The 22,770-nt window shown below is 33.7% G+C and overlaps 2 protein-coding genes across 2 annotated transcripts; both read right to left on the reverse strand.

Annotated features, from left to right (window-relative positions):
* Window positions 1–395: 395 nt before the first annotated feature.
* On the reverse strand, window positions 396–2,837 carry LOC123194286 (protein IQ-domain 26-like). The gene is made up of 3 exons (XM_044607457.1): window positions 1,762–2,837; window positions 1,412–1,612; window positions 396–1,320 (listed from the first exon to the last, which is right to left on the reverse strand). Exons 1-3 carry the CDS (start codon window positions 2,161–2,163, stop codon window positions 637–639), a joined length of 1,287 nt encoding a protein of 428 aa, XP_044463392.1. The 5' UTR covers window positions 2,164–2,837; the 3' UTR covers window positions 396–636.
* A 6,282-nt stretch (window positions 2,838–9,119) lies between these two features.
* LOC123193895 (protein DETOXIFICATION 51-like) lies at window positions 9,120–11,082 on the reverse strand. Its single transcript, XM_044606967.1, has one exon. It carries the CDS (start codon window positions 10,927–10,929, stop codon window positions 9,391–9,393), a length of 1,539 nt encoding a protein of 512 aa, XP_044462902.1. The 5' UTR covers window positions 10,930–11,082; the 3' UTR covers window positions 9,120–9,390.
* Window positions 11,083–22,770: the final 11,688 nt, after the last annotated feature.

The raw sequence follows: 22,770 nt of genomic DNA on the forward strand, positions 1-22,770 counted from the left end.
ATTATAGTTATTTATTTTAATTTAAATTTGAAATACAACTTATAAGATTGTAACGTTATATTTTTACTCTTATAAATATAACGATTACTTGAAGCAGTGAAAAGATCTTTGTAATATAAATAATTAGTAGTGTCTTTTAGAAAAATTTAACAATTCTCCTTTGATAATTTACTAAAATGTTATCCTTTTTAGTATGCTCTCGTGTAAATTAAACTTACACTTTCTCAAAATTAGTTATTAATACATAATTGTAGATATAAAGTCTCGAACAACGAATTGAAATGCGATACTTTTTATTGTTCTCATTATAGTGGATCTACTCAAACTATGTGCTATGTTTGGTGGTGACTGATCACAAAAGTAACTTTCATAATGTCTTCACATCACTTCACAGGTGACAACAGAATCAAATTCTACTATTGCATTTTGTCATTTCCTTAATGGAAAGCTTAGTTCCATTGCCTAACATCAACAAGTGAAACAGATGCAACAGAATTTTGATGATAATCATATGTAAGTCTACATACATTCTAATTTTGTTCTATCACCTACCTTTTTTTTTTTTAAATTAAGCACATGATAACAATAAACAAGACATTGAAGAGGCGCACTTATTTCCCACAAACCATTGCAGTTTCACCACCTTCTTTGAACATAATTTCTCTCTGATTCTCTTGAGAATTCTGCAGACCTTTCAAGCTTACTAATTACAGCATTCTTAAAACTTATAGCCTCTTGAACTTGCGAGCATGATCTTTGCATCCTAACATCACTTAAACTACTCCTTGACTCCATCATTTCATTAAGCGAAATTCTCCGTTTCGGACCCTGTTCGGGCCTTTGTCTTGGAGCACTATGTGACCTCAATTTAGCCTTGAAAGACTTTGTATTAGCCATATAATTTGGAAAATTTGAATTCTGCCTGAAGAAATTTTCAGCACAGACGCTCTTTGCGGGTGTGACCGGAGCTTTAGACCCGTTAAGATTGAGAAACCGAGGGGTGCTTTGTGCAGTCGAGAATCTGCATTCATCACCAGTGAGTCCCCAATCAGATTCTTGAAAATTTCTTGTATCGGGTATCGATAAACGTGCTGGAACTCTCAATGGAAGAGGGGAGGAGAGTGTTTGATAATGTGGGTCATCACTGAAATCTGAAGCAGAATAGTTTGTTCTGCGAGATCTTGATTTAGGCCTCCCTGTGTCAACCTCCACAATTTTAGGACTTCCATCAGTGGTGTTAAATGTGGTGTCAAGAGAAGCAGACAGTCTTCTACTATGAACAGATATTGCCTGTTCAATTCTTGTTTCATCAAACCTCTCCTGCAGAGAAACACAATTTATGGCAATTGTAAATGATATGCAAATGAAATTAACTTCCCTGTCTTGTCATTTATGGAATCTGGGTTCTCACCGTAGATTTTCGAGCTCGAGATTCCAATCTGTTATTATTGATAATGAGGCCTCGAGCTTTCTGGGTTCGGACTGTGGCTTGTGCTCTTATCAGCGCCTGCATACCATGAAGAGTTGCAGCCGCTTGTTTCCTCACTAAATAACCTCTAACATGTGCCTGCAACTTCACTAAGCCTTTAAGAGCTCGCAGGGCTTTTCTCGCCTGTTTCAATTCCAAAATTCACAATAAATTTTCATATCCAAATTAATTGAAAATACCCATTTATGCATTCATGAAGCTAAACAGGCCACTGCAAATTTACAGGTCTTTAATAACATACAGAGAAAGTGCATAAAGGAAAAGGGTCTTACCAAATATCCCCTAAAAATGGTTTGAATCTTGACAGCAGCCCACCTCTCATGGCCACCGCCAAACATGGTGCCCCTGCCATGACTAGTCAACCTGACCACCGCCACAGCAGCCTGGGCAGCAGCCACTGCAGCATCAGCTGCTGCTGCGGTGGCAGCAGCCACTGCAATTGCGTGCTTGTTCTGTTCTTTCTCTGTCTCAGAATAGTATGATCTTAACCAAGCTGCCTCTGCTGGAGTTATGTTTGGCGGTATTGTAGTTGGATTATGACACAAGACATCAGTGTCTCTCCCTGAGTGGCCAAAGCAACTGGCTTTCTTGTCTCTCCGGTCACCGGAGTTTGTACTGTCCCTGTCGTTTTTTATCCCAAAAAGGCCCTTTAACCACCTTGTTGCTCTGCCCATTTTTTACTACAGAAATCGACTGCAGAATAAGTGATTGAAAGGACCCAGGTCACAAAAAACTGTTCTTTAAACTGGAATCTAAAAATGATAAAAATTTAGAATTTTTTTGAGAAAGAAAAGAAAAAGCTGTTCCCCCCCAGCTCACAATCTTAGCTGCTTTCCTTGTTGCGAAAACTGGTTACACTAACACAAAACACTCGTCAAAGTATAAAATCCTTTACAAGAAAGTCCGTATGTGAAATTATGGAAACGAGAAAGTCCTCAGTGGAATTTGAAACAGAGAAAACAAGAAAGAAAATGCTGTCATGGCCTCGTGAAAATCCGCAATACATGACAAAAACATGTCGCTAAGAGATTCAGAGGATTTTGAAAACAAAATTTATTATAAATTTTAAAAGCAGGGAGTTCCTAGTAAACTAATAAAGAAAGGTTAAAAAGAAAAAAGAATAAAAAAATGACAGAGAAAGAGAAGGGAGAAGTCCACCATACAAGAATCAGATTCTCAATAGAAAAAGCAATTTCAAAAGAGAAAAAAGTAGCAGAAAAGAAGAAAGAACGAAAGTGAAATGCTCAAAAATTCTCATTCTACCAATGAAAAACTCAAGAAAGCTGTAATTTCTTTGAAAAGTAAATACAACACAAGCATCATAAACATGAACAGGGTCTCTCTCTTTCTTATTACTTTATGGAGCTACGTGTCCTTAAAGAGAAAGATACCTTAGGGTCCTCCTCATCCTCTGACAGTCTCGTGAAGCCATAGATTTTTTATCATTTATTTATCCATCGAAAATTAAAAATTTTACACACAGCTTATGCAATTATTGAACTCTGTAAATTCTTGTTTTTCCTGCAAGAATATTACCTTCTCTGGCTCTTAAATGCCTGTTTGAATAATTCATTAAACCACCATTCATTTCTGTAAAGGATTTTAAAATAGAAAATATATTGATATTGGGTCTAGCTATTATGAGAGTGATTGTATACTCTTAAACAAATCAAACATAAAAAATAGAAATAGAAAGTTTGGTTATGTATTTTATATTGTTTGAAATAAGGTATAACTAGTTAAATAGTCGTAAGTTTCTTAAACTGATAATAAGCATTTTTGGTTGTAAAATCAAAATGGGGTAGAGCATATCTTGAAATTGGGTGTGAAATATTAGATTAGGGATTTTACAATTTGATTTTGATAATGAAATGTCTCTGCTATGTGCTGCCATCTTCTTCCTTCCTCACCCTTTTCTGGGTTCTGAAAAAATATTCCAGTTGCAGCAGCACCTAATTCTTTTCCACTGTTGTTTCTTTCAAATATTATTACCAATTACTTAATTTCTTCAATTCTTTTTCCATTATTTCTGTACTAGTCCAACAACTCTCATGTCAATTTTTACTCAGTAGCTTTTCTCTGCGCCCCTCTGCAACACAGCTTAAAGTTGAAATTAAAATTGCTTCTACAGTAAATGTACTTTTAACCAGACTTAGTCATTTTTCAGCCAATCAAAATTTGAAAGATTACACAATTTTCAGTTGGTTTCTGAGTGCATCATCCAGGTGGAAGAAAACAAAGTGTCCTTTCGATTGCGTGTTTATATTTACCCAAAATGGATGAAAATTACAAGAGGAGGGTAAAAAGGTAAATTAAAGTGGATTCGTGATCTACATACTTAGCTGGCTGGAATGTGCATCGTAACATGGACCATGGGAAGGACAATCCATGATGAGGTCATGGAGTTGAATTTAATTACGGAAATGCTCATCACGTGGTGTTTGGTTTGACGATTGCCCTTCCCTTTTCCCACCTTGCATCAAGTTTTATTGGCCAAATGACTATTTCCTTTCTAAGGTTTGATGAAATAACAAATTCCACATATTAAGTTTGAAAAAAAATCTAATTTTTTTACCTTTATGTTAAAATTTTGAACAAATTCTATTAACCTTTTAAAAAAATTATTAAAAAGACAAAAGACTCTTAAGCTAAATAATAGTTGATATTCCCAAGATTTTATTAAATAATTTTGAATCTTAATTTGAATTAAAAATAATAAAAAATTTATTGATACAAATATATGTAAGGGTGTCAATGATGTATAATTATATGTATAGAGGTAAATTGTGATTTTTTTTAAATATTAGGAGTGTTAAATAATTTTAAGGAGATTTTGAAAATTTTAAAAAGTTTGGGATGATTTTAAGATTTTAAAATTTTAATGTACTCCTTAATAGTTTCAAAATTAACAATTACACCTCTAAAATACATATTAAATAAGAGATATACATGTCATATTATAAACTATTAAAAATATATTCAATTTTTAAAATATAAGGAGTAAATAGGATAATTTCTTAAATAAAATAGGAAAAATATATATTTATCTTTAATAAGTTTTTTTTTAAAATAATATTAAAACCCCATAATACATATCTATTATAAATTTTAAAAAAAGAATATAAATATTCTTTAACTAATAAAATTAACAGTTAATTTTGATAAATAGGTAAGAAATTAGCTTAAATACCTTTTAATGATTAAAATTAATTGTTAATTTTGGTAAATAGATAAAAATTGATTTTTTTTAAATTGACAAGTGAGAATCTATTAATTCACCAAACCTTGGGTGGGAAAGAGTTGTTTGGCCATTTTTACTTTGGAGTTCTGACTGCGTTGGATTCTGACCATGTAGTTTATCTTGTTTATTTGTTGGTTTCAGATACATTTTTTGTGGCACAACAGAAAGGACAAGATTGGCCGGGCTGTCAATTGAAGGACACATGTATTACGAAAGGCGGCATGCACTATCTTAATAATTAGTGTATTAATATATGTGTATATATAAATAATTTTTTATATAAATAATGAAGTATTATTATATAATTAAATAATTAAAAATAAAATAATATTTAATTATAAAATAATATATTATTATTTATACATACTATAATTGATTCATTGGTATATCTTTAAAACACAATACCATTTTATTTATATTTAGAATATAATTATACTCTCCTTTGTCTTTTCCAAACACAACATTAAAATCTTTAAAATGGGTTTATATTCGCTTTTATTATCAATTAGTAAAATTGGTAAAATACTATAATTTTAAAAAAAAATTAAATTTAAATCTTTATAAAATTTTAATTTTACTAATTTTTTTAAAAAAAATATATATATTTATTTATTTGGCATAATCAGGATTCAGGAGGACTATTTTCAGGCAAGCCCAATCCACAATACATGGAAATTCCAATCTTAATTAAAATCCAACTAATCATTTGTGAATGTCAGACTGTCACTCAACAGTCTCTTTCAAGATTGTGGCCTTTTAACCGATTTCATTGGGCCATGAAATTGGACCTCTCACTTGACAAACTAAGTGAAGGATAAATTTTAAGTGAAAATATATCATGCCCCCTAGGCTTTCCAGATTTTATGGTATTAATTTTTGACGTTCTAAAATGATGTTCATGTCAAATATGTATCGAGCTGGATTTGAGTCTACTTAGCTTAATCTCGGATGAATCAAGCTTGATCTGAGCATTGAGAGACCAGAGCTCAAGCTAGATATTACTCAACTTAATATAGGGTGTGACTCATTGAGAGACCATATCAATCCAAGATCGAATCGAGTTGATGGTAAACTAAGGCTAAAACAATGTTGTGTTGGAATTGTTAAAGGATGTCATATTTTTAACATTATCAAACAACATTGTTTTGGTTAACTCTTCGTAACACCCACCTAGACATTGTAAGGTTATTTTTGTCTTTTTATTTTGTATGTTTGAATTAACATTGATGTGAGAATGTGTTAAAATAGGATATATCCAAAATATGTCATGACACTCGTTTCCTTTTGTTGGAGCATTACCCTGAATTTAAGAAGTCTACATTTAAATCTCCGTATCTTTTTCGTTTCAATTGTAATTATCAATTCTTTTGTTTTCACTTGTCATAAGTCTCTTCCATAATCTCATTCTTCGTTAAAACATTATTTTCAAAACATACAACACAATGCAACAAAGTTAAAACATGACGAAGCCTAATCACTCAAATTAAACCTAATTTATAATAATCATTCCATGAAACACAAAGTTATCACTACCCAGGTGCCATACTCATATATCATTTAGAGAAACTACCCTAGAACAATGCAACAACAAAAGACACAAAAATGTCACATATGACATTGAGAAAAATTCACCTTCTGAGTAGCCGATGATGATAATACTCTGATATTGTGTTTGTGAAGTATGAAGAAAAAAAAAAGCCCCGAGGATATTTATTAAAAAAAGTTAAAGAAAATCCTTGATGAACTGAAAGCTAAAAATATTAGGAGTTACAAAGACTTGAGATTGACAAGACTTTAGTTTTTACAAAAATTGAAGAATGTCAAAGCTTTATAAAAAAAATAGAGTAAATAAATCGAAATATGATTATTCTCGGATTTTTGTAGACAAATTAAAGATTGACGAGAAGAAATCCCCACCTTTCAAGTCTATGACATGTATTGTCGATCCAATGAGAAAGATAAAATGTGTCCAACAAAACATCACAATCATTTGAGTTGAACTGATATGTATATAACTTGTCAACACATTAAATGTCAAATGCAAACATCATCATCACAACATACTACAAGTATACCTTGTTTCCACATGCCATCCATATGTGTAGAATGACAGAGTTTCTAAAGCTACTTCATAAAATTAGAGATAATTGTTATATGGTTAAGCTTCTTCTTCCTTAAACTTGCAAAAACGACACCTAAAAATGATTAGTTAGCACAAACTACTTGATCGGTATCCAGACATGTCATCAATTCTCATATCATTTATAAGTGTGAATAGATGTTTCTTAACCTCGAGATAACAAACACAACACAACTTGGGAGTTTAACTCCTTAATATCTACAAGATCATTTGCATGTATTGTCTCATGTTTGTATAAAAAATTTAACACTTCCTACCAAACCAGGATTGCACAATTATTTTATTTCTATAGAATTAGACTTAGAATAAAGATATAGACTCTTCATTGAATTAGAAAGGAAGGTAATGTATTTAAATATAACTCTACCTCTCTTTACCATATAAAAATACGTAGGATTGAATAAAGGTGATCTTTAAAAAAATTTCTTTAACTCGTACTGATACTCTGTCAAAATTTCTCAAAGATGTAAATAAAGCAATCCTAGACATAGGTTTTTGAACAACAAACCAAACCAGGCTAAAAACACCTCGTTTTCATAACTCACTAATATAATGTTATTCGCTCACCTACATTGTTTAATTCCAATTGCTATAATTATCATCCTTTCGCATAAAATTTATCCTTGTGACTTTTTATTGGAACAGACTTTCGTATTATATATATAATAGCATTCCTCGGAATTCCAACGCCACACTAGAGCAACATTCCTATCTTTTTATTATCTTTTAAAAAGGCAAACAAATAAATAAAATCTGACAGATTCTGAACACCGGAGGATGTTTTTATGTTTTCATTCAATAAAGTTATTGAAATAAATCACATATAGAGTGGGGCCAAATGTCAAGGAGTAACGGTGCAGAGAATGATGGGTGAGCTAATGATGAGTAGCATGCTACTGTGCTCTGGAAATGATCGAAGATGCTACACACAGGGTCATGTGTGAAGGAACTCAGCAGCTCCTCGCAAGGGAGACATACCATGTCAAGTTGAGAAATAAATAAACACCAAGTTTATCATATCATTGAAATTAATTAAGCTAACCCTACTCATGCAACAGTATATCTTCAAAAAGCTTTGTAGTTTGTGTGCCAGTTGTTGCATATAACCCTACAAGGGGTTTTTTTTTTCTTCCTTTTTTCATGATAATATAATAATTTGTTATATAGGGCTTCTTCCATTTGTGTTGAGGTAGCAGGCAATGGCATGATGGAGAGGTTTGGTGACGATGTTGTTGTGGGGGAAAACTTTGAAGGAATGGCAAGAATGGTTTGGAAAGTGGAGATACAGATAAGGAGACAAGGGGGAGATGAATAGAAGAAAATCGGGCGGTTGCTTCAAGGGTAGTAGCCATGTGAGAAGCATGATGCTCCAGAATGATGTTGTCTTCCTTTCTATATAAATCTTCTGTTTGATGTTGTATTTTACTAGAAAAGGAATGGCAGACTTGGCCCCCTCAGCTTTTCGTTGAGCCATCTGTGGGGACTCTTGATCCAATCTTGGCTCTCGCTTTGTTTAAGTTTGCTGATTATAAAACTGACAACATGCTTCCAAAACATCTATGGGAATAAATATTGTTAATAACATGGATAAGCTATAGTTCATACTCGGAACTTGTGAATAATGATTGGCTCGAGGAAATTTGAGTTGCAAACAATTATACTTCTTAATATTCTTTTCAACACTTACGCATATTTCTAGTTTTTATTGAAGTATACTCGCTGTAATGCTTGCACATTAGAGCAATTTTCTAAGCCTTGTGTTTTGTGCTTTTGAAACTCAAATCAACCAAACTTGCCCCAGTTAATTTCTAAACTATTTGACGTCGAAGATTTCCATAAAAACAGTGTAGAGCGTTTGAAGGGAGACACTCAGTATATAAAGGCAATTTAATTGGATGAAAATAATTGAAGTCCAAATATGCAGCAGTTGGATGAAAACCAGAAGTGGGACAAGAGGTTTAGCTATGATGAAGATGAAGGGGAGATGAATTTTGTGTTCCACATGAGAAAACAACAAACAAAGGTGATACCCCGCTCGTGCGCTCTCTGCATAAAGAGAAATGTGCCACTTATTTGCAGACAACACTCGCTTTTGTTCTCCATTGAAAGGAGAATTAAGAGCTACAAATAGCCATGGCGATTGCAGTATTGTAGTGTGTTCTCTTCTATAGAGAGCCATTTTTTCATTATATCACCTTTGCCTTCTTTCTTTTATCCATATCATGAGACAGGTCTCTGGATCCGGGATCTGCTAAACTCACAAAGAGTCATCAAGCATCAAACATGTCTGAATATCTGAAACACTGTCCCAACCAACGGTTATTGGACAATGGTGACGTTACATCAGTCTCTGCTCTTGTTTGCATTGCCAATTCAAAATGAAAATAAAAATAAAAATATATGACATTAATAATATAATTCACAAAAGAATATATAAATTCCATAATAACAAAAAATATTCTTCTTTTTCCCCTTTAGGCAGCACCCCCATCTCTTCTTCTAACCAAAAAATAGCAATAATTAAGGCGACGTCACCGCAATTGAAATCAACGGCTGCTGTTCTTCGCTCTTCATGTCGCAAACTAACCCAGTATCTATACACCCTGCGCATGTTAGCATCTGAGCTCTATCCGCTTGAAAATCCCAGTCGGTGGTCCCCACTACGTACAACATGAAGCCGGCACAACAAACCTGGGCCGATAAAAGCCCAAGCCAGAGCCCAGAAAACCCGACTTCGAGATAAAATCCGAGTCCAACAGCTACAGGCATGCCGACAAGATAGAATGCGCCGAGGTTCACGTTAGCTGCTGTGGACGGGCGTGCACTGCCTCTCAGGACCCCACACGCTACTGTTTGTGGACAGTTGCCGAGCTCGCACAACCCTAGGATCGGCAAGGCAGCTGATGTTAACCGTAGGATCTCCACGTCGTTGGTGAACATCCGACCCCACTTATCTCTCATCCCGGATGCAAAAACCGTAGCTGATAGGCCCATCATTGCAGCTAAAAACACTGCGACTACAGCGGATAATTTCGCTGTCTTAGGACGATTAGCACCAAGTTCGTTACCCACACGTGTGGAAACCGCAAAGCCAAGAGAAGACGGGAAAACATACAGCAACGACGTCGTTTGGATCAGAATGCCCATGGAGGCCACCGATGCTTTAGGGTCCACTAAAATTCCACACAAAACGATCATGATCTCGTACCACCACCACTCTAAGCAAACCGATACGCAGCTTGGAGCAGCCAGCTTGAGCAGGGGTTTCCAGCCGGTTAAGCAGTCAACTGTTGGCTTTGTCCACGCCGGCTCGTACAAGCGGCAAGTCCAAATGTACAAAGCTAAGGATAAAAGCACAAAGATGTTGGAGATAGCAGCTGCGGCTGCGACTCCAGCAACGCCGAGACGTAGATGAGTGACGAGAAAAAGGTTAATAGGAAAGTGAAGAATGGTGCCGGTGAAGGATGCTAAAGTTAGTGGATGGATGATGCCTTGAGCGCGAAGGTAAATGCGGATGGGGTGAATAAAGGAATTTGTTAAAAGGTCAGGGAGAGAGAAGATGAGATAGGAGTGAGCAATACGTGTGATATTAGGATCTTGATGAAGATATAAAAGGATCTTGGATATGTTAAGCCAGAGAAGAGAGATGGGTATTGAAGAGACTAGTAGGAAAATTACTGAGCGGTGAAGGGTTAAAGATAGAAGCTTTGGACGTTGAGCACCGAAGGCTTGTGAACAAATGGGCTCCATGCCTAAAGCCAGCCCTGAAAGGACTGAATATCCAGTGATATTCGCGAAGGCAATAGCCAGCGAGCCAGCAGCAAGCTCAAGGTCACCAAGACGACCAAGAAAGAGCATGGAGAGGATAGAGCGAGAGTAGAGGATAAGAGCTGTTAGGGCAATAGGAAAAGCAAGGTTGAAGAGTGATTTCGTCTCTGTGATGATCTCAGAAAGGGAGGATGCTGATTTAGGATTTTCTGGGTCTTTTTTGCCATTTGGTAACGAAGATAAAGGATCAAAACAAATGCTGTTTTGCTGCGTTTGTGTTGGTTTACGCATGATCGAATATAGATTATGATCAACCTCACTTTCTCTTTACAATATGTGAAGAATCTCTCTCACAGATACTAAGTTTCTCTTCAGGGATAGATAGATGGTTTGTTTCTCGCCGTAGATGAGGAAGGGGAAGGTATTAATAGAGAAGTTGAGTCGAGGTGGGGTTTCTCTTTTTGAATCCAATTTATTTATTATTAATTTACACTTATTTTTACATTAACATTGGTTGATATTAAATATTTAAAGAAAGAGACGTGAGGGTTGTCAGATTCTGAGCGAGGGCTTCAAATGAGTTTGGTGAATTCTTGTACTCCGGCAGCCGATGGGTTGACATCAAAGGACGATTTTGGAGCACTTTGTTTTAAACTATTAATCTCGCCATTAAAACACCCAGTTGGCCCTAATTCAAATTAGGTCTTTGGATAGTCATAGTCAACACTCCTCACCGGTCAAAATAAATCTTTTGCGCAACTTTAGACGTTAATATTTTTTCCTTATGCTTTAGAAAAGATGCATAAATAAATTGTTTTGACGTGAAATATGGCCTAGAAAGCTTGAAGAAGAGCGTTAATATTGAATCAAATATGAACAAAAGTTTCCTCCAGACCAAAATTAAAGTTATATTATGTGTCAAATAGATATATATTTATATGTATTATATATGACTGAGTACTACTTTATTTTTAATTCAAAATCATTTAATTATATGATACTACATATAAATGTGTCTTTATTTATGTATTCAAAGTAGATACTCATAGTTTTATTAATAAAATTATGCATATAAATAAATTATACAAACTTTTATATATGATATAAAGTGTTAGTTTTTAATTGAGTGACATAATTGTTTACGTTTTCTCTCACTTTAAAATTATTTAATCAGATTGTATATAAAAGTTTATGTAATTCGTTTATACATATAGTATGTAACACAATTCTCATATTTTCATTTTAATTTCAAATAAAAAAAGTAATATTATGCATACTCATTTTAAGTACACAAATAAAGACACTTATATATATCATCATATGATTAAATATTATTTTATATTTAAAATGAATACATATAATTATATCGAATAAAAAAGGGTTGACACCGTTAGATTACTGGTAAACCCTAAACTATTGATGGACCAGGAATCTCTAGTTGCACGAGTATGATGGACTTTAAAGCACAGGGAGGTCCTAACTTTGGCATATTTGATTGAATCTTTTCGTTAGATTTTGGGGCCACCGTTTTGAGAATTATTTTCATAAATTACTTGACGTGTGTGGACTATTTTTTATTTTGCGTGTCAAAGAATTAAATTGGCTCAGAATATTTACAAACTGAGCTAAATCTTTATTAAAGGCTTCATTTTAGATAAAGACCTTTTTGTAAAATGCACTAAGAATCGTTCCGTAGGTAGAATCGCATGAGAAAAGAAAGGAGAGGTGGGTGGGATGTGCCTTTCTGGTAAGGATTGGGGAAATTGTGAAATTTCTGCACCTGAGACCCCACAACCTCAGCAAAAGGAACCCTAAATTATAACTTCAAATTTAATTTTACTACCCATTTGGCATTTGCTCCTCAAAGTCATTACCCACGTGATATTATTCGTCACCTTGCAAAAAAAGATTACGCAATAATAATAATTTATTAAAATTGTAACACATGGTTTAATTAGATTGTGGTAAGAATCACGGGTGGAAGAGTGATTAGAGGAGGAATATTAGGGAAGAGAAAAGATAGGTGGATGGAAGAAAGGAGACAATGGTGTTACTGTTACCTTCTTTTTTATTTTTTAATCTAGATTATAATAATTAAATCTATAATCATTATATTAGATAAATCAAAATTTTATAAACATAATAAAGATTTGAATCTAAACATCCTTTCAAAAAATTTTAATATTCCACCAAGTAGTTTCAATTGCTCCTTTAATCTACGCATCCTATTCATGGAGTTGGACTGAAATGACTGGTATATAATGTCGTTTCTTATAAAAATAATTTGTTTGAGAGGCAGGTTCGGTTTGGTTTGGTGTGGTTCAATCACGGAGAAGAGAGGCAGCCACCTTGCAGTGAATGTGAACCACACATGCATTTTCCATTCCCTATCTCTTTCTCATTCTCTTCTTGTGTTTCTATTACGGGAGCGCCTTCTTTGATTTCTCTGGCTCCAATTCCATTGATTTCGTCATTTTTTCTTCATTTATTCGTGATCACCCCAGTCGCCACACGTTTGCGTGTTGGAAAGTCTTTTCGTAATCCACTTGGCAGTCTGTTTTCTGTTCATTTAAATACATGTTCCAAATTAAGATCCGAATGAAGCAGAATAACATCTCCATCAAGGTCAGGTCAATTTAAAGAGAATCAAATTGAGAAGCATCCTAAGTCATTCGTTGGGTCGAAATTAATGGTAATATTTGCTGTACGTGACAGCACAGGAAGCTGTTGCCCTGATTAGTTGATAACAAATGAAAGGAAAAAACAAAATATGTGGAAATTGAATCCTTAGGGAGGTATATTTTTTGTGGGGGATAGATGTGAGAAATTTCTTGAAGTGGGCAAATAGTGATTATAATTTTGATTTAATAAAAATCGGATAATTAAATAGTTTAATGATAATTTATATATGAATTTGAGTTATCAATAAAAATAAATTCAATATACTTAAATGTTATAATCTAAGTAAACATTATTCGTATAGATTTTAAAATTTATTAGACTTTTGATAGAATGGTCAATTAACCTACTAAATATTTACTAGATCCTTACTATGAAACATGCTGCAGTATAGTTTGTTCTATTAAAAATTATTTAGGAAGATCTTTAGAGTGGAGGACCAACCATGATGAAAGATAATCTTATTAGTGGGACAAAAATCAAATTGTATAGTATTACAGAAAAATTTAATTCAATAATTCATAATTTATGTGTAAAACAGATGATGGGCAACTAGTTATAGACTTAGCACATAGCCAGCTAGCCATATCATAGAGAGACACATGATCAGATTCAATCATCCCTCTTGCATGAGTTGGTCAGGCTCTTCACCCTTGAGTTTATAAATATAATTCGTTTTTTTGGCTATGTCTCATTATGTGCTGTCTTCCTCTCTCTCTCTCTCTCTGTATATTATAATTCTCACTCCTTAAAAAAATATGCATGACTCTAATTTACTTCTTAATATAAGCCCATATTGTAAAGCTAAAAGCATCTGAATTTAAGCACAAACTGTAGCTAGTTGCCGCAATTTAGTGCATTAATTGTTGACCGATTTAATTGAAGTCTCCTTTCTATTATATATTTAATTAATGGTTGGAAATATGAAGAATTATTGAACCAGTACATTAACAGGATATTAAATTTTCTTCTCCCAACTGTTGTGCGTGGGGTCCATTCTGCATTATTTGCAACATGATTTAGCAGATAACTTAAAAAATTTCTTGGAAATACTTCAACTTTACTTTCCATTCGGGTTGGTTCTACAGGTATGTGTCAAGATTTATGATTACATCAATATCTCCTAGCCCTTCTGTTAAGTATGTGGCATAAACTAATAATGGCAGTCTTGTAAATAAGGAGCAAAGTTTGAGCAAAGTTTGGGCTATAGTTATTATCCAGGGGTAGTTTTGTCCTTGCTGGGTTTAATGCTTTAACTAATGGTTTATAACCATTAGTTGGTTCTAGAAAGAATAGAAGAATAGAAGAAAAAAGGCATTCCGTTGGCTGCTTTATTTTTAGATGAAAATAGGCTGCTTTTTCTTCTGGATTCTTTTCATTCTTCTCTGCTAGGGTTTACAAGAAATGCATTAGTCCACTATTTTTGCTTAGATCTAGTTGTCTAAACACTTGAGTCAGTGTACAAGGTCGCTGTGGTGCTCGGGTTTAGGAAGGATTCGAGTCGGAAGATTGGATTCGTTTCCGTTTGTGTCTGTATTGCTAGATCGGCTTCTGAATCTGTAAGTTGTACTATTTTACTTACAAATTAGTGGATTTGCTAGAGGATTCCTCTGCCTTGGATGTAGGGTTCTAATCTTTTGAACCCGAACCAAGTAAATATTGGTGTGTTGACTTGTGTATGATTTATTATACGATTCTTGTACAAATTCTTGACTGAAAATCGATCCGAAACTCTGATTAATATTCAAACTCGGTAAAATAAAACATTAACAAGTGCTCTCAAAACTCCACCTTGACAAAAACTAATATATATAGGACTCCTCTGCAGACCACAACACATTTACATTGAACAAATTTTGAGCAAATTCAAGGCATCCTTAAACTTACTCAATGGCACAGGCTTTGTTAAGATATCAGCTGGATTGACATCTGTTGATACTTTCTTCACATTAACTTTACCAGCAGCCAACACATCTCTGATGAAATGCAGTCTTACATCAATGTGTTTAGTCCTCTCATGAAATGCAGAATTTCTGGACAAGTGAATAGCACTCTGTGAATCACTGAAGACTTCTGGAACATCAATATTCAGCCCCAATTCAGAAATAATTCCCTTCAGCCACAATGCTTCTTTAACTGCTTCAGTTAATGCTATATATTCAGCCTCAGTTGTTGAAAGTGCCACAATGTGTTGCAAATTACACTTCCAGCTTACAACATTTCCACCAAAGGTGAAAACATAACCAGTGAGGGATCTCCTTTTATCAAGATCAGCTGCAAAATCAGAATCACAAAATCCTTTCACAGAAAATAGGTTAGTAGCATCAGCAGTATAACATAAGCCATAATCAGATGTACCCTTCAAATACCTTAATAACCATTTTGTTGCATTCCAATGTTCTTTACCTGGATTACTCATAAATCTGCTAACAAGACTAATTGCATATGCTATATCAGGTCTAGTACCTATCATTGCATACATTAGACTTCCTACCACATTAGAATATGGTATATTCTTCATGAAATCAGATTCATCAGAAGACAAAAATCCAGCAGATTTTAATTTAAACTGAGCACCCATAGGAACATTCACACACTTTGCATTGATCATATGATATAGTTCAAGTACTTTTCTAATATAAGTAGATTGAGATAAAGTCAAACATCTTTTCAATCTATTCCTACTTATATCCATACCAAGTATTCTCTTTGCAGGACCCAAGTCCTTCATTTCAAATTCAGAATTCAGCATACATTTCAAATCAAGTAAAGCATTCATATCCTTAGAAGCTATAAGCATGTCATCCACATAAATCAGCAAATATACAAAACTGCCATTTTCAATTTTCTTAAAATAAACACAGTGATCATAACTGCTTCTAGAAAATCCAATTGAAAGAACAAAATCATCAAATCTTTTGTACCATTGTCTAGGTGACTGTTTAAGACCATACAAAGATTTATGAAGTAAACAAACCTTATTTTCATTAGCAGGTTTCACAAACCCTTCAGGTTGTTCCATGTATATTTGTTCTTCTAATTTTCCATGCAAAAAGGCAGTAGTAACATCCATTTGTTCTAATTCTAAATCAAACAAAACAACAGTAGATAACATTAGTCTAATAGATGTATGCTTTACCACAGGAGAGAATACCTCATTATAATCAATGCCTTCTCTTTGTGAGAAGCCTTTAGCAACAACTCTTGCTTTAAATCTTGCTTGTTCAACACCAGGTATACCAGGTTTTCTTTTGAAAACCCACTTACATCCAATTACCTTTTTACCTTTGGGTCTATCTACAAGTGACCATGTGTGATTTTTCTGTAGAGAAGCCATCTCAGTCTCCATAGCTTTTACCCAATCATCCCTGTATTTACTTTTACAAACTTGCTTGAAATTAATAGGTTCATCCATTTCTATCACATCACCTATCTGTAATGCATATGAAATGAGATCTGCATGTGCATACCTAGAAGGTAGTCTAATTTCCCTTCTAACCCTATCTCTAGCAAGTTGATAATTGGACAAATTAGGACTACTTTCAGATTGAGAACTTTCTTCTTGACTCGGTAGTGGTGGTTGCTGATTCAAGTCTGAGATTTCGTACTTTGAAGCACGAATTTCATCCAAACCCAATTCAGGTCCACCACTAGACTCTTGAGACTGCCTATGTAAACTAGACTGTGGTGTCTCCACCTCAATTTGAACCTGTCCAGACTGAGTAGTAATAAACAAGTCTTTATAAAATTTTGATTCATTAAAGACTACATCTTTACTTATCACACATTTTTTATCATCAATCAACCACAATTTATAGCCTTTTGTACCTGTAGGATAACCCAAAAAAACAGCTTTTAAAGCCCTAGGATTTAATTTTCCCTGATTTACATGAACATATGCAAGACATCCAAAGGGTTTCAAATGACTTAATGATGGTGGTTTTTTTATTCCAAAGTTCCATAGGTGTTTTAAAATTCAATGCAGATGAAGGTGATCTATTAATCAAATAACATGCAGTGGCAACTGCCTCTGCCCAAAATCTTTTGCTTAAACCTGAATCTGCCATTATACACCTAACTTTATTCATAATGGTTCTATTCATTCTTTCAGCTAACCCATTTTGTTGAGGTGTTTCAGTACATGTTCTATGCCTAAGTATTCCTGCTTTCTTACAAAAATTTGAAAAATGTTTATTACAAAATTCCAATCCATTATCTGTTCTTAAAACCTTTATTTTTTTGTTAGTTTGATTCTCAACAAGTGTTTTCCATTCTTTAAAACAATCAAAGGCTTGATCCTTATGTTTTAAAAAATACACCCATACCCTTCTAGAGTAATCATCAATAAAGGTTATAAAGTAATGAGAATTAGACAAAGAATTGGGGATCTGTGGAGATCCCCACAAATCAGAATGTATATACTCTAAAACATCCTTAGTTCTTTGAGTAGCAGAGGCAAATTTAAGTTTATGTGACTTACCCAAAACACAATTTTCACAGAAATCCAGATTACCAATCTTATCAAGATTAATCAATTTCTGTTTACAAAGTTCATGCAATCCAGCAACACTTATATGTCCAAGTCTTTTATGCCACAAAACAGTTTCATCAGATTTAGGATTTAAATTCATAGAATCTGACACAATAGAACCTTCCAAGATATACTGCCCCTGATTTAATTTCCCTTTCATAACCACTAAGGACCCTCTCATTACCTTAAGAACACCATTTTCAGATTTAAAAGCATATCCATTTGAATCTAAAGTACCTAAAGAGATTAAATTTCTTCTTAGATTAGGCACCAACCTCACATTTTCAAGAATTTTAATAGAACCATCATGCATTTTAAATTTGACACTACCAACAGCAATAACATCACATGACTCATCATTTCCCATAAATACTTTACCTCCATTCAAGTATTTAATGTCAGTTAGCCAATCTTTCCTAGGTGTCATGTGAAAAGTGCAGCCTGAATCCATAACCCATTCCTCACTAAGCATTCTCTCTGTTAATGTAAGAACCTCAGCACTCTCATACCCTTCTAGGAAATTTACTGTGTCATGGTTTTCATAATTGTTATTATTATTATACAATTTCTTTTTCTCTGGGCAATTTTTCTTAAAATGACCCTCTTTATGACACTGCCAACAAGTTTTCTTACTTTTAGATTTGGATCTAGAGGTTTTCCTATTTTTCAGATTATTTCTCTTTTCAGTCCTACCTCTAACCTGAAGCCCTTCATTGATTGCCTTCCTTTCAAATTTAATTTCTAAATCTTTTGATTTTAAGGCACCCAATACATCATCTAAAGACAAAGACTCCCTACCATATTTTATTGCAGCTTTAACATCTTTAAAAGAATCAGGTAAAGAGTTCAAGATGATTATTGCTTGGTTTTCATCAGATATCTTCTCTTCTATATTAGTCAAACTAATGACAATTTTATTAAATTCATCCAGATTATCATCAAGAGATTTATTAGAATCCATTCTAAAACCAAACAATTGTTCCTTCAGGTAGATTTTATTAGTTAGAGACTTAGTCATATACAGTGACTCTAATTTCAACCAAATCTTTGCAGCAGTATTTTCATTATCAACCTGTCTTAAGACATTATCAGATAAATGCAAGATAAGAAGACTATATGCAGTTTCTAAAATTTCAGATTTCATATCAGGGTCCATATTTTCAGGGAGAGCAGATTCACCACCTAATGCCTTAGCACATTTTTGATGAACAAGAACAGCATGCATTTTCTTTTTCCACATATTAAAATCACCCTTCCCATCAAATCTCTCAACATCAATTTTTGTTTGACCCATTGTTAATCAAGTATTTACTAATTCAATTCTTTACAAGCCACAATAACAGAAAGAGATCAAAGCAAACTATTTATTATTTTATTTCTTTAAGCCACAGTGACAAAATATCTAACACATGAACAATATAGTCACAATCGGCAAACAGAGAACAAATAGCAAGCAAAAAATAATTTCAGCTCTTTCAGAACAACAATTTCAGAATGTAAAGAACATCAAGATAAACAAATCTTGAACCAAGAAACACTCCAAACAATTTTCTTCAAACAAAAATAACAATATTCAACTCAAGAGTGCTCTGATACCACTTGTTAATGTTTTATTTTACCGAGTTTGAATATTAATCAGAGTTTCGGATCGATTTTCAGTCAAGAATTTGTACAAGAATCGTATAATAAATCATACACAAGTAAATATTGGTGTGTTGACTTGTGTATGATTTATTATACGATTCTTGTACAAATTCTTGACTGAAAATCGATCCGAAACTCTGATTAATATTCAAACTCGGTAAAATAAAACATTAACTTCAAAAAAACCATTAAAATCAATGCATGTAATAGAAATTTGTTCATCGATGGGGACACTGGAATATATGTAGAAAGGAGGACCTTCTGCCTTTTGCGAAAGAAGGGTTCCCTGGTAAAGCAAAAAGGTATATGCATAAAGCACAAACTCCAATTTGCTTTACTAATTTCATCCTTTTCTTTCTGTACCATGTTCTCATCTTGTTGCCTTTTGTAAGATCTTCGGTCAAATATAGAAGGCCCTTCCCCCAACTGTGGGCGGCTTACTTGAGTCTGATTGTGCCAGCTTCGTCAGTTCTGTTGATACATTACTGTAGTTTCATATTTGTTCATCAAAGTCAGTGGCTTCCTGAGTTCTTTAAAGCTTTATCCATACATACATAATATATTACTCATTAATTAACTAAACCAAACTTGCAAACTCGGCCAAACCCGGGAAAAAAACTTGGTAGGGAATTGATATTAATTTTCATAAACAAGTAGGAGACACTATGAAAAGAATTGCATAAAAAAAGTCCAAAAAAAAAAAAAATGGCACGTGGTATATGAGAAGGATGTTGCAGGATAGTCTATCTTTAGTGACTCTTTTACTCTTTACAAAGCCACCTACTTGCCTCACACGCACAGCTCATCTCCACCTTCAACTTCATGGCTCCTAATTTGTAACGAATTAAGCAATGAAACCCTCACTATATTTAAAGCAATATATATGATCATATTTTTCAATGGTTGAGTCAAAAACCTAGACGCATATTCTGCTTAAAGCAAGGGATGCCTATAAGGATTGAAGAACGGAGCTGCACTTTCCTAAATGAGTATAAATAAAGGGGAAAAAACCAGAAGCGATTGACAGAGGTGGAATAAGAGACCCACACGCATGCCATATCCCACATGGGGCGCATTTCTGCACATGGTTTTGTACGTGATATTCTTGTCCAAATCCGCGGCATGGATGAGTAGATCCTCCCTCTTTAATTAACTTTGCTTCATTATTCAAAACTGAAATGGTTCCATTTGACCTGCCAGCCAACGCAGCCTCACCTCATCAACCACCGCTTATTGTTATTCATATATAAACCAGCTTAACTTAGACCTCTCCACTCTAGCCATTGTATTTGACTCAGCCAATTGCCCATTAGTATCATTCTAATCTTTATAAGCATGATCAATGGCAAGCAATAGAGGTGTGGGTTTAAATCTCTTAAACTGTATTTGTGAGGGCTGAATTGTAAATGCAATATTAGAGGGTAAAAGAGCCTTTGAGTTGTTTATTCGACAACATTTTATACTATCATTATCTTTGTTAATAGGTTCAACTAGAAGTCTTCTTTATCTTGAATTTAGAGTTTCAATTTAAGACTCGAACAAAAAAAATATCTTTGTTGATATGTATTGTTAACTGTTATATATAATACTTGTCAAGTTTGCATATTTCTTGATATTAATATTTAATAGATGGATAAGAGAACCAAGAGGGGTTTCAAGTTATATAGAAAGCCTTTGATTAATTAGATGTGATTAGTTTAGTTTCTTATTTTATGTATAAACAATATTAGTCAGCCCACAAAGATTTGCAGCCCCAAATGGTTGATCACAATTGTTGTTGTGGAGAAGTGGTCCATTAATAAAGAGTAAAACATAACCTAATTTTCATCATTCCAAATTTGGATTATCCATATGCATAAATGTGGGATCAAAGAAAAACTTCCTGTGCCAAATAAGTGAATAATTATGAATCTTCAGGCCACCATTGAACCAACAAACAAAATGTTTATTGCGTTGACATTTGTAATTGATAGAAGAAATCACAGAATATTGAGGAGACATTTCAAAGGTTAATTTCCCATTAATCCTCAAAAAAATTATAGAATGATGAGTATTTGATATGAAAAGATTTGAGGGGTCAACTTGTATTGCACCAGTTGGATTCAAATTATTGCTTGGTTAATGGAAAAAGAAAAAGAGAGTAGATCATATCTTTGCATTTACAAAATAATCTAAAGAAAAGTGTCCATAATTACATCCGTTTGAATCTTAAGATGCCACCTTCACTTCACTAGTTCCTCCATTTCCACCAAATTAAAACAACCTTATCAGTCAAACAATATTATGTCAACTCAAAGAAATGCTGCTTCACTTTCTGATTTACCTAATGGGATTTCCAGCTTCTAGTTCCTCCATTGCCACCATATTGGCGTATCTTTATCTCTAGGGCTACATAAATTTTCAGCTCCTCTTAATGAGACTTTCCTTGAACTTTTGCATGATATTAGTCGAATTATTTATTCTTATAATTGTGTTGTGTAAGTGTATCGGGCGTTAGCCCCTGTATAATAATAATAATAAAAAAATGTTGCTTCACTTTCTAATTCATTCATTACATTTAATTAATACCCACCTATTGTATTTGTCATTACGTTTCTACAATGAGGTCGGTGAGATGACTAATTTGGCAATTTTATAAATATAATGTGGACAATTAAGCTTATTATAAGATTGATGAATTTTCAGAGATGAATAGAATGCTAGTAATAATGGGATGTGCCCTTTTTCTGGTTAGAATCTTAGTTTTCCCTATGATGGTGTGAGTTGTGCGTGATCAACTCAAAACATAAAAACAAAATGAAGAATAAAGTATATAGTGAAGGTGGGTGTGAGTTGAAAATAATTGCAAAGATCCTCAAAAGCTAGATTAGTTTAGAATATCTCGATGGTTGGTGGGGTAATTGGGAATCAAAGATTTTTAAGGATTGATTATGGAGAATCTCATGATGTTAAATTTATGTTTAGTTTAGACAAAATATACATATTGATGATGGAGAATATCTCAATGGTGTATATTTACAATGTTAATGGTTACATTTACATCCTTTTCAAGATATATTGTATCAACGTCAACTAATAACACACTACTAATGTAAATTTTTCGAATATTAGATTGAAACATATTAAAATTTTTTTTTATATTTTTAGTTTTTATTTTCTATATTTAATTTATTCAACACTATAGTAGATTCAAGATTCATTATTGAGTCTTTAAGGTCACTACTATGATCTATCTTATGCAATATTTTATGTTTTGCCCATCAATTAGTGTCAAAAGT

The sequence above is a fragment of the Mangifera indica genome, chromosome 13 (assembly GCF_011075055.1).
Source record: "Mangifera indica cultivar Alphonso chromosome 13, CATAS_Mindica_2.1, whole genome shotgun sequence".
Taxonomy (NCBI): Eukaryota; Viridiplantae; Streptophyta; class Magnoliopsida; order Sapindales; family Anacardiaceae; genus Mangifera; species Mangifera indica.